This window comes from Mycteria americana, chromosome 7, assembly GCF_035582795.1.
Source record: "Mycteria americana isolate JAX WOST 10 ecotype Jacksonville Zoo and Gardens chromosome 7, USCA_MyAme_1.0, whole genome shotgun sequence".
Lineage (NCBI taxonomy): Eukaryota > Metazoa > Chordata > Aves > Ciconiiformes > Ciconiidae > Mycteria > Mycteria americana.
In genome coordinates this window covers 9,521,206-9,534,686 of record NC_134371.1, presented here as the reverse complement: position 1 = coordinate 9,534,686, position 13,481 = coordinate 9,521,206, and the positions used below count along the sequence as shown (strand labels likewise).

Sequence of the window (13,481 nt, the reverse complement as noted above, 5' to 3'; positions counted from 1 at the left end):
AAAAACCACCGGTACTTTTGAATTTTTAAAAAATGCCAGCATGGGGATTCAGATCCATGCGGTACCTATGTTCTGTTAAAATGATTGTTTTATCATCCACCATCCTATTGGTAATGAGTTAGAATAAATAAAAGCAAAACTAAGAAAGTGCAAAAACTTCCAACTAAGAAATGTCTCAGAGATAGAAAAGAAGCAATTTTGATATTTTCTTATTCCACATTTCCCTGATGTAGATTAAACTGCAGATGCCACACTGTTTTGTCAGCTTACGCAAAAGAAATTTTGAGCTGTCCTTCTCAGTATCATTTTATTTACACCACCATGTCACATGAGCCATCTGCTGTATAATATACTGTTATGAAGCATCAGAACATATTACAGCTGAATTATGTGACAATAGTAGGAAGAAGATGGGTTTAATTTATTCTAACCTAGGAAAACAGTCCAGAATCATCAGCTTTGTGGTTCCCATGCATACCGGTTAGGAGCCTTTCTGTACCTGTGATATTCCTGTCTCACTGTTTCGACATCCCTTTTGGATGTGCCTAAGACTGCCTAAACCACATTTTAAATTGGGATCTAGGAGCTTGAGTAATTCAGATGCATTTTATTTGGTACTCTCTCAAATCACAATGGGAATCTTTGCCTTGATACAGATTTTTTTTAATCTCTAAACTTTACTAAAAAGGCATACTTCAAATTTTGTTTTGAGAAGATATCAGCTAAGGAAATCTTACGTAGTTAGCATATAAGTTTAACTTACCGTGTCTTTCATATTGAAGAGTATGGTGATGCAGTAATTCAAAGAACAACCACAGAATCTTTATTTCTTATACATTGATCAAGAAGGAACATTGCAAATTAATTTTTGGCAGTACAGGACAGGCAAAATTCTATTCTTAAAGTTATGAAAATAGGTAAGTTTAGAAATTAGCCAGCAATATTCAGAAAGTACACCCCACCCCCCACCTTCCTTCACTGTATCGTAGGAAGTAAAGAGCCTGGAAATATTTTGCCTCCCATTTGTTTAACTGCTTCAGCATATTTTTAAATACTAAGAGTAAAAATAGCCTCTGACAAAATGCAGAATATTCTGCTTGGAAGTAGTCAGATGGTACGAACATTTTTCCTGGTTGTCATTCCACTTAAGTGCTGCAGATGATCTGAGAACGTGTTAAATGTGTTCAACTGGTCTGAAAACTTTTGGTACATCCGAAGTAATTCGCCAGCATTAAGGTAGCAAAAACATGGAAATGAAGTAATTGGCACCAGTCACATAGCAAATAGAGTTAAAATTAGATATAGGAGTCTTGATCCAAAGCCAGATTTTCAGAAACACTCAATATTAATTTAACCCTCCTGCCACTGAAGTCAATGAAAAAATTGCTACTAATGACAGCTGAAATAGACTTAGGCCTTTAACAAAGACTGTGTGATATTTATGGTCCTCTTCCTCAAGGACATTAAACTTCTCTGCCTATTGACATTGTTACTTGTCACGGCAATATTATAGCATTTTATCAGGTGCCATAATTGTGCATGATCCAGTTGCTCAGTGGAGTTTTGCCATACCAGTTTCAGAAATCCCACGTGCTGGATGTACTTGGAAAGCTGTAGCTGGGACTTAAACCCATTTGGCCCAAACAAGCAAATCCTCACTTATAGTTGCAAAATAACAGTTGGGTCCTGGCCCACGTCCAAGTAGCATATGACGAGTTGAGAGATGTTATAGCAAAGCAGGTCTTCTCCCCATTACATTTTCCCTCTGCCTTTGACTCACTATAGATAGACATTAAGCATGGCTACTTGAATATATAGTAACTCACTAGCTTTTTAAGTGGAGTACGCACACAGTGAACTTTTGTGTGAATTATAAATATGTAATTAAGCAGCAGAATTTGAGCTTAAGAACTGAAGCCACTTATATGCTTACTTACGATCCACAGAAATGTGATTTGATATGTTTCCAAACCATTGATTCATAAAGGCTTTTTGTAGGAAAAATAAAAGCAAAAATTCTAATATAAACATCATATATATATATATGTATATATAATTAGTTCTATAAGTTAATCTGTTTAAAAAGGCATTACTAATTACTTTTCAGTAGTTTTATTAATATTAGTCTGTAGGAAAGGGGAATTTCCACTCCTTTACCTCATCCTGAATCTCAAAATTACTGCTAGTAAAAACATGGTCAAGTAATTTTTTCTTCAATGCAGTGCAGATTTGCACTGAATGCAAAATAGTTGATAGAGACATCTGTTGAACAGGATAGTTTAAGGGATTCAAGTGCCTCTGGTCATGGCTGATAAAAGAGGGAGCGATCTGATTCATTATCCTAGCCTTTTCAAACCCTAAATGAACATTTCAGCACAATCTCCCTATTTAAAGGACTGTATTTCCTTCAAATTTGGAATGAAAGCAAATTTTGAAACCTCGGAAGTTGTTGTGTAACAGAGTTGTCATGTTCTGTTTGCTTCTATTACAAAGAGTGAAATCTCCTCTCCAGGAGTGAATGATTCATGTTTGCTTCCTAGTCCACAGAGGAACGTAGCAGGTACCTTCACAGATCCAATAATTGCATAATTTGGACAATTCTGAGTCTCCTGGAAGAAAGTGGTGTTTATCAGGAGGCACATGCTACAGTAAGAGCCAAAGGGAAGTGCCTGTTAGATTTCTAGAGAGGGAATGCACCTTGCCATTTGTAAAGAGCCTTATGACTTCCAACAACCACACCTAACGTTAGCCAGTGCAAGTCCTCCTAATCCTTCACACCTAATCTCAAATGTCCTCATGGCTGATCTCATTCTAGATCTGTTAATAGCCTGTGCTTTCCTTTTTCCAAGTGCCTAAGAAGGAAGGTTGTAGCAAGTCATTGCAATCACAGACTAAGCTCTATTTTTGCAAATCATGCGTGGCTGTGGAGCGGTAGCAATGAGGTCAGTCTTGTAATGAAGACTCAGACAAAACTATCTGGACTAGTTTATAATACCTTCAATTAATTTTGATTAGCCCCTCACTCTCAAATAGTTCTGTCTAAACCTCAATATAATTATTTGTGCTGTTGTCTTTGACATAAATCAGCTGGGAAACTGTGCCCTCAGTAGTGTTAGTTCACTGGAGTTCTGGCCATGACCTTGTAGGAACTGGAGAACTTTGCAAAGGCTCGTAGTGCTGAGCATATATTCTGCTATGGAACTGCTTTGCAGGGCTTATGACTAATGTGTGGAGGCTGAAAAAATAGCACCTTAACTTGGATTCTCCCCTCTTTTTTTTTTAATCCTATTTCTTTTTTTTGGCATCATTTTCTAGTAGCCACAGTGGTTCCCTCATTCTGGTCACTACACATCCTAAATCTCATTCTTTTTTCATCATTTCTGTTTCTCTTGTATATGCATTTTTCCCTCTTGTCTTTGAGCTGAATGTTAATCTTACTATACAATTTTATAATCTCTTATAGATTCCTCTTACCACCACAGTATATGATGCAATATTAGGATTTCTCCACTATGTCTAAAAGCCCCATTTGTATTAATTCTCTCATGCAAACCCCCTCTGTCTAAGCTTTGTCATTACTCTTTTACACAGTTGAAAATGATGCTGAATCTACCAAAGTGGGATGCTTGTTCCCTTTTAAACTGTTTTATCTATTGTTATTCTTTAGCATGTATGTTTAGTTGTTTTTTTCTTTTTTTCTTTCTTTTTTTTTGGCCAGGGACTAGCAGCATTCATTTCCTTCAAATTTTATGTAACAATTTGCTGTTAGCATCAATCAGATGCAGTGTAAGCTGCTGTAAATCCTGCTTCAAATAGAACATACGCTGCCTCTGAGATAAAGAGTTTTCTGTTGACGAAATGCATTCCAATATAAGAGATGAAATTTAATTATATGGAATTCCAAATTTGTGCTGTAGTATTTCAGTCAGTATGATTATTAATAGAATTAATACTGCTCAGAAAAATTGCCAGGCTCAGACTACTGGTAGAAATAAATTAAAAGCTTGCCATTTTATTTTAAAGTTTTGTTGTTAATTTTCTTCCCTTTTTTCCTCTTTTTCTTCTAGTCAGACACAGAGTTTTGGGATAAAATGCAAGCAGAATGGGAAGAAATGGCTCGCAGAAACTGGATTTCAGAGAACCAGGAAGCACCAGGGCAAGTCACCATCTCAACCATTGAGAAGGTAACACAAAGTTTTTTAATACAGGACATCCTTCCTGTGAAACTTTGAGATGAACCTCAGCTACTCAAGGGAACCCAAGAAAACTCTTTGGACATGGAAGCTAATTTTACCCAAAAGAGCTCATCCTCTTTAAGTGTCTGTGAGCAGGGTAGATTTAAAAGACCTTACTGTAGTAAGAATACATTTAGACTTGCACACTGCCTGAATTCAGCTGAAAGGATCATGAAACAAACTGCTGGATTATGGGCACTTTTGAAGATGGGCACTTAAGGAAGAGCACCAAATAAAAAAATCTGGGCTGGCACATTCAAACACTGTTGAGGATAGAAATTATAGAGATTCTGTCTCTCTTCTTCATTCCCTCCATTGTATGTTTTAACTTGATTTATATTATGTAGCTGATATTAGCATACACCCTTTACACTGCAGTGGCAAGAAGAGAAAAAGGCGAAATTTAAAGAAATCCTAAAATAAACTCAGGTGCTTGAAACACTGTTCTGTATCTTGAAGATTAATTGAAGATTTCAGGGTATTAACTGAACAGACATCAGGTTACAAGCACTGCAGGGAGTCAACTGCTTGATGTGTGCTCTTTACCATCAAATTGGATGTACTGGGCTCATGCTAGGTTCAGTTCTGCTTTTATTGCAGTCAGTGTGAGTTGTTGCCATTATCTTTGATGGGAGCAGGAGAGCCCAACATGAGTACCAGTAAGTATAACTTTAGAGCTAAAGTAAAAATAAAGAGAGCAGAAACATAAACGTCCAGTGATGCTGACTTTTTACACTTTTTGTTATTGAAATTTCATGGGGGAGCTCACACTGTTTTCATAGAACAAAGGATGTTTACATCCAGTTGGAAAATAGCGAGTCATTTAATTTATAGAGTTGCCATTCCTTGGTACAGTGCTTCATCATGGATCCATTATCTCTCTTCTCCAGGGTTATTATTTCCATACTGAGAATCCCTTCAAAGACTGGCCTGGTGCTTTTGAGGAAGGACTGAAAAAAATGAAGGAAGGTGACCTGCCAGTTACAATCTTATACCTGGAGGCTGCTATTCTACAAGAACCCAATGATGCAGAGGTATTCACTCATGTGCCTTTTACTGATAAAGGAAAAGGGGACTCCCTTTAGCATGCAATGATGGAATGATTTCGGGGCCCAAACCTTTGCTAGTCATCACTGACTGAAACAGATTGAAGGCTAATGGTGGTTTTGGAATAGTGTATACCTTGAAACAGAGAAAGGTGAGCTGTTCCTAAGATGAGAATCTATTTTTGAAATTAGAGAATTTACAAGCTGTCATTTAAAAGCATTCAAAAGAGACAATATTTCAAACCTTTCCTTCTTTTCCTGGTATTTTCAAACTATGTTTTAAACATTTCTATTGAAAAGGTGAACATTTTTAACAAGAATGTTGACAAATTTTAAAGTTATATCAATTTCTGCAATATTGATGCTTTCAATGAGTATATATTTAAAGTCTGTTTTCTGTGAAACATGAAAAATATTTACAGTGTAAGTATCTAGGTCTCTTTGAATCTGTTGCTACATTAAATTAAGCAGCAGTATTTTGAAAAGCAGAGAGAATTCCCAGACTCTCTAGAATCTCTTAAACCTATACAACTTAATAATTGTTCTTCACCATTTTCCATAAAATTCTAGCAACATTTAAAATGTACAGTTACTCAAATTTAAGAAATCAGCATGTGAACATACACTGACAGAATACCTTTGCATTCATTGATTATAAATATTATCAGGCCCAAAGGTATTCAAAACTGCGTTGGTTTGTACTGTTGGTATGCACGCCGTAGAAAAATCTGTAGTTAGTGCTGGACAGATCTGCTATTTTTGTTCACCCCACTGCTTAACAGTGATATTAGTTGTAACTCTGCTTGCAGGTGGGTATATATAACAAAATAACACAATGATGATTATTTTTGCAGGCCTGGCAGTTCCTGGGCATAACACAGGCAGAGAATGAAAATGAGCAGGCAGCCATTGTCGCCCTCCAAAGGTAGATGAAGATAATTGCTAAATAAGGGGTCTGATGAGTATTAAGTAATAGAGGCCTAGGTATATTTAACGTCATACTTACCTTGTAACATGAAGAATTTATTTAACTAAGTAAAGCATTGACATAGGTATAGAAATCTTCCCAATGACTTCAGAGGAATGACTAGTGATTAATATTTCTGTTTTATTAAATAAGTGCAATATTTAATCTAGTAATTTAAGTAGTTGCACAAAACAAAACTTACATGGCCTGATAAACATAAATTAGGCATAATGCAAATAAAGTGTCTTTTTGATATTCTAGCCACTTGGCATATTTTCTGTAGTCTGTCCTTTAATGAAGAGGTTTTCTTAATTGGAACAAGCCCCCTTCAGCTGCTGAATACTAAACTGACAACATTTTTAAGTTGATAGAGATGTGAAGATCACAGTATGCTTGTACGTAAAATGTCAGTTCCAAAATACCAGCATTAGTATTATCTTCCTCTAGTGGGTGTTCATATCTCCATTTGAAGCAAGTACCCTCTCCATATTCAATTGCATTAGCAATGTTAGCCATCAAGTCATTTCACCTAAGGATACTCTAACTTATCTATATGTAACTTATTAGCTTACCTGGATAGAAATCCAAGGGGCTTCTTGATTTAGGGCTTGCTCATCCCCACAGTTTTGAAACAAGCAACAGTGATGTTCACAAAATAGACCAGATTCTGTTTTCGGTTAATGGTATATAGCTGTAGAAAGACTATTTGAGTTGGTTGGCTTTATCAAAGAAAACTGAGAATTCAGGATGACTGAGAAGATTCATAGGGATGGAAGAAATTTTGTCTTCAAAATACTTTTTTGTATAGCTGTAAACCGTATTAAACTGTTCATTTGAATTTATGCAAAGCTTCTCTTTGTTTACTAGACAGATACTACAAAAATGAATCTACCTACCTTTACTCATAACCAGAAGGATGAAAACAAAACTTGTATGCATATGTTTATGCACATATGTGTATATGCAATGTGCATGCATATGTCTGTGTATACATATGCATAATGCACTTACAGCAGAAAAGTAAGACAAAGTCCCTTCTTTAAAAGTATTATTGGGTAGATCTTACTTGTGTGAGTGATTTTTTTACAGATTATTTTGGAAGAATTCAAGAATTGTGTCTGGCTAAAAAAACCCCTCGATATATTTTTATTTTCTGCCTAGGTGCTTGGAACTACAGCCAAACAACCTAAAAGCTTTGATGGCCCTGGCTGTAAGTTATACTAACACTGGCCATCAACAAGAAGCCTACCAAGCTCTAAGAAACTGGATAAAGCAAAACCCAAAATACAAGTATATAGTGAAAAGCAAAAAAGGGTCCCCAGCACTTACCAGGAGAATGTCTAAGACATCAGATGAAAGGTAAACGCACTGTAAATCCTGATGGTGGAAATTTTAACATCACTAGAAATGATGGTGCATGCTGTGCCCCCTTACTCTGTAGAAGTCCAGCCTGTTCCCTATGATGGAAGACTCAATGTCTCTAGTGGCAGGAGTGGGAAGCCAACACAAGACATTTGGTTTAGCAACTGAAGGCTATATTTTATGCCATGCCTGGAAGTTAAAAAAAGAAACCAAAAACCAGCTAAGAGATGCTTCCCCTCTACTCCCATCACTTTCCTCTGACCTTGTCTGCTGTCTCTGTATTCCCACATCCCGCACCCTCATTCTTCAGCTGCTTCCAAATCCATACCAGGCCTGTATCCTGCTCTACATGTGTGTGTTCTTCCTACTGTTCATCATATTTCCTATATCCCAACCAAGCCACTAGAATCCAGGGATGATAGCCATTTTGCAGTGGGACATGGCTTCAGTTCACTGAAAATATTGGGAAGTAGCATCTGCTTGTTTAAAAGGCATTCTGGTTCTAACCAAAGAGACAGTGTAGTCATTTTATCTGACTTCAGCCTTGCATACTGTAATGGGAGCTGGCAGCCATTTTAAATAACAAAAAAATTCATGAGTTGGCAGCCCTTCGTAATGATTTCATGAGGTCAATAAATAAGTATCTCTGAATTGTGAGATGCATGATAAAGTCATTAAAGGCATAAACATGATTTATAGAACTAAAACACTAGGGCTATCTCACTGCTTGTCATTTTGAAGACAAACCTTATGTTTTACCCTTATCACTAACAAGCCCTGGGTTGACAAGATAATTTAGCATAAGCAAAAATAAAATATGCAAGTTCTGCTTAATTGCTAAGTGTGCTATTCTACTTTGGCCTCATCCCACTGACATCTGATGTTGTCAATGCAAAGGTTTTATGAAGCCTACAGTGGGTACAAAAGTCTTAAATTTTGGCATCTTTCTTCAGGGGTCTTGGCTAGTCACTTGATCTATTCCTCTTAAGAATAACTACTATTTTTGCCAGTAAAGAACTCTTTTACATCCGACAAATTCATCCAATTGTAAGAGTTTTAAGAAGCTTTCATGTTATCTCACTTGGGTTCATAGCTGCACTTTGACTTCATAGAATCATTTAGGTTGGAAAAGACCTTTAAGATCATCAAGTCCAACCGTTAACCTAGCACTGCCAAGTCCACAACTAAACCATGTCCCTAAGCACCACATCTACAGGTCTTTCAAATACCTCCAGGGATGGTGACTCAACTGCTTCCCTGGCAGCCAGTTCCAATGCTTGACAACCCTTTCGGTGAAGAAATTTTTCCTAATATCCAATCTAGATCTCCCCTGGCGCAACTTGAGGCCATTTCCTCTTGTCCTATGGCTTGTTACTTGGGAGAAGAGACCAACACCCACCTCGCTACAACCTCCTCTGTAGTAGTAGCATTGTAGGTAGTTGTAGAGAGCGATAAGGTCTCTCCTGAGCCTCCTCTTCTCCAGGCTAAACAACCCCAGTTCCCTCAGCTACTCCTCATAAGACTTGTTCTCTTCATTATAAAGGTGAACTTCATTATAAAGGTGAACTTTTTTATTCCAGACATGAGTTTACAACAGCACCTAGAAGTAAATCTTTGCCATGAGGAAGTTGAAGAAGATTATTTTCAAATTTTAGTAGTATATCACTTCTGATACATCCACTACAAGGATTTTAATTTCTGGGTATGCAATCAATATTGCAGTATTTCTAAAGAACTGTAAGATGGTACTTTAAGTTATTTTTCACCCTTGTCTAGCTCATTACTTGAAGAAGTAAAGGATTTGTACCTGGAGGCTGCTCACCAGAATGGTGATATGATAGACCCTGACTTGCAGACTGGACTTGGAGTTCTTTTCCACCTGAATGGAGAATTTAACAGAGCAATAGATGCATTTAGTGCTGCTTTAACTGTTCGACCAGAGGTACATTTTATGCTTTTACATTTTTAAGAATTTAGCTTTACAGGCCATTTTCTTTCTCCCCTCTTGATCAGGCTAATATTAATGAGATGTCACTTCAGCCATTAAAATTTTAATACCTGAAATCGAAATGTTAATTACAAGACAGTCCCATTTAGAAGCAGATTTATACATGTCCAATTTCCAGTTGTGTGGTGATTAATTGTACTAGTTATATAAAGTTGCCTGTAATCAGGAGTCAGAACCTCACATTTCATGTCAATTAAGAGAAGATACAATACTGTTATTCTCTGCAGTCCTCCTTACTGTGCAAGCAAAAATGAGCTATTATGTCCCTTTTTGACACCTACAGTAGAAAACTCATTTTCTCACCAGGACTATACATTATGGAACCGTCTTGGAGCAACCTTGGCAAATGGGGATCGAAGTGAAGAAGCTGTTGAGGCCTACACACGTGCTTTAGAAATACAACCTGGCTTCATTAGGTCCAGATACAATTTAGGGATAAGCTGCATAAACCTAGGGGCATACAGGTAAGTTACAAAAATGTGTAAACAAAAAAGTCAGGGATCCTAACTACCAAGTGAAAATTCATTTTCTAGCTGGAGCTATCTAAGAAAAAAAGAAATCAGAATATAGCTACATAATCTCAGCTATTGTAAAATTTTGTAATTATTTTTTACAAAGTACTAACAAAGCAATGATACTTATATCCACAAATTCTACATAACAGAACTACTCAATTTCCATCAAAAGAAAATAAATCCTTCATTCAGCAAGCTGCTTAAGCATTTTTTTAGCTCTAAGTGCAAGTACTCTTATTATAATCAGTGGGATTGTTCTCACACTTAAACTCAGTCCTGTGCTTAAGAGCTTTTCTAAAAGAAAATATAAGAGCCTGTCTTTAGAAGGGAAACTTCAGTTAAATTGCTTCAAGTAGCTAATGCCGTCAAAAACACTTTGAGTACGTCCTTCAGGAATCAAGGGTGATATTCCAGGGTCCCAACTGTCAGCTTAAGACAGTTAAGATGAAGGGGAGCTACACAGCAATGAAGACAATATCCCCAGATATATGAATAGACTGAGCTCTGCATTCCTACAAGCCACATCAACTTGTTTAAAGAAAATCAAGCAAGAATAACATAAAGAGACTGATGGACTGCATTGTAAAATAATAAACTTGAGTCTAGCATAGAGCTTTAGAAAGTTTTACTCTAGTTGTTAAGCAAATTATATTGCTTGTTTCTTTCTTCTTGTCCCCTACAGAGAGGCTGTCAGCAATTTTCTCACTGCTCTCAGTTTGCAAAGAAAGAGCAGGAATCAACAACAGGTTCCCCATCCTGCTCTATCAGGCAATATTTGGGCAGCACTTCGAATTGCTCTGTCTATGATGGACCAGCCAGAACTATTTCAAGCTGCCAATGTGGGTGACCTAGACATTCTGTTAAGAGCTTTTAATCTAGAGCCGTAATAAAAAGTATCCATAAATTGATTAAATTGTATTAGAAAATAGAGAACTCTTTTATTACTCATCCTAGAACGACCACATTTTCCAAAAGATCATGGCTATAGATCAGTAGGGGAATTCTCTCGGACATTATTCAAAAAGGAAAAGTTCAAAAGCACAAAATATTGTAAATAAATTAAAACTCAAAGGATTGAAATGAGCTGCCGCTAATCTGACAAAGCCCTGAACTAGATGAAGTAGCCATTTCTGAAGAATCTTCATCCCATGCAAGCTGTATCTCTCTATATATACACAGCTATACAAAGAAAAATATATTAAGAACAAACCTAGATAATCGTTATTGCACATTAGAAAGGCAAGCAATGCATCCAAGGAACCTGCTTAGTAGCTCATCGCACTATGCTGACATCACTTTGCCCTACAACGTGGATTCCCTATCCTTTGGTTTCTTTGTTGAAAAGTCTTCTCAAGGTCTATTTTTAACATATCTCTGAAAATAGATGCATGTAAAATGGATGTATTTTGTTTTGAATATATTTATTAGTTGGCAGTCAAGAAAAGTTTTGCTTCCAAAGGTACCTTGATTAATTTGGGCCCAATTCTGCAGGCTCATAGAGTTGTAAACCATGTGCAATGCTAAGTGGAACATTGTACATGGAGGTCTATGGGATTAGGCCATGTACCTATGGGAAGGCCAAGTGTTGCCAGCAGAAGTCATAATTTGCACTAGAACTGTTGCTGTTTAAACCAGCTATCCCTGATCTTGGACAGAGTATGTCTGCTTCTAAGGAGCGCATAGCAGGATCTGCACCTATCTATGTACTTATGCACTTTAATCTTTCTTTTTGTAAAATAGCGCTATGCTTTTATTTTAGTTACTAACAACAGAATGTACAGGATAGCCTTGTTGGCATAAAGGACCAAATATCATTTCCTGAAATGTGATGAGAGGGCTTTCAATATTCTTATGTTTAAAAAATGCAAATACAGTATAAGCTGCAATATCTATTAGAAAGATTATTCTATTATGCATCCATCAGGTACTACACACATACATGCATGTGCATGCACATACATGTTGTATGTGAATTCTGTCATTTCAGAACATAATAAGCCACAGATCTTTATTGCAAATAAAGAAAAGTCTTCATAAGAGTTAATGCCTGCAGACCATGCTCAAGGGAAAATTTTCCCTGAAAAAATTGGTCTATATAATGCTTGTAGGATTGAGACTAAGATTTGATCCTGCTGTTACAGCAAGCAGTAGCAAAAGTCTCAGTGACCCCCACAAGAGCAGATTAAATCCTTAGATATCAGTATTTTAGCTGCTTAAAAATGTATATATACACCATCTTAATTTTCCCTGATTGGATGAATGGGGAACAGTATTGGGGGCAGTACACTGCCACATGATGAATGGATTGATTCGGCTATAGTCAAACACATTTAGCTCAAGGTGAATGTGTCAATCAATCAAAGACAGGAGTAGAAATTTTTAAGGAGGTGATCTTCAGTCGCTGATATTTTTAATATTTTTCCTAAATAGTGAAAGATAAAAAGCGTAATTGGATGGCTACTGTGTTGATCTGTGGTCAGGAATGCAATGTGCAGGGTAGCTATTGGAATGTGTTAAAGTGGGACAAATAGCACATTTCCTATAAACAGCATTGAAAGAAAAATCCAGCTCCATCAGCTGGATAAAAAAAAATAAAAAATCCAACTGCACAGAGCACAGAGAAAGAATTGGGAATTGGACAGCTTCACCAGTACAAACCTAAAGTTTCTTGCAGCTGTCTGTTATTTTGAGCAACCACTTAAAGGAAAATTCCATGTAAGATGCAGTGATTACACTGTCTAATCACCACCTATAGTTTATTAAATCAAAATAATCAATTCTCATTAAAAAATAAAAGGCTTACCCCTCACTCTCTCCCACAGAACAGAGATGCTGAAACACCTACAGGATTTTTTTTTTTAGTAGTGCTTTATTAATTTGTTGTTTACATATATATTCCCATTTATCAGTTTCATAACTGATTCCTGCAACTTCCTCTAAGGATTGGTTATCAAGGACTGACTGGGAATGTCATTTTAGCTAAGTGGGCTGCTGTATGCATATCTGCTGACAACAGTTTGCTCTTTTGCTTTGACAGCGATGTGTGATGACAGCTCTTTATTGATAAGGCAGAGCAGAAGGTGCAGTGCAATTGAATCTGGAAAGTGATAAAAGAGAACGGAGGCAGCTTTGAGAAGAGGCTGTAAAGCAAAGGCATATGTGCTTAGATTTTGCTTGATGCCCTGCCATCACACAAGTTCTTCTAGAATATCCTCTGTGCTGTGGTGTAGGATAATCAGTGCTTATCCAGAGGAATTAGCTGTTCAGGAACTTTATTTTTATACCTTTCAAATATTAAAAAAAAACTTAAGTGCTTGACTTCTCAGAATCAGAATGACAAAGGGCATT

At 36.8% G+C, this 13,481-nt stretch overlaps 1 protein-coding gene across 3 annotated transcripts in view; it reads left to right on the top strand.

The window, feature by feature from the left end:
* PEX5L (peroxisomal biogenesis factor 5 like) overlaps positions 1–11,020 on the top strand; it is a 42,167-nt gene extending 31,147 nt beyond the window's left edge. For all 3 annotated transcript variants that reach the window (XM_075509061.1, XM_075509060.1, XM_075509062.1), the window contains 7 exons: positions 4,068–4,184; positions 5,126–5,269; positions 6,136–6,206; positions 7,410–7,607; positions 9,387–9,552; positions 9,925–10,082; positions 10,816–11,020. In XM_075509061.1, coding sequence (XP_075365176.1) covers positions 4,068–4,184; positions 5,126–5,269; positions 6,136–6,206; positions 7,410–7,607; positions 9,387–9,552; positions 9,925–10,082; positions 10,816–11,020 — 1,059 coding nt within the window. The remainder of the gene's footprint in view (positions 1–4,067; positions 4,185–5,125; positions 5,270–6,135; positions 6,207–7,409; positions 7,608–9,386; positions 9,553–9,924; positions 10,083–10,815) is intronic.
* The last annotated feature ends 2,461 nt before the right edge of the window (positions 11,021–13,481 follow it).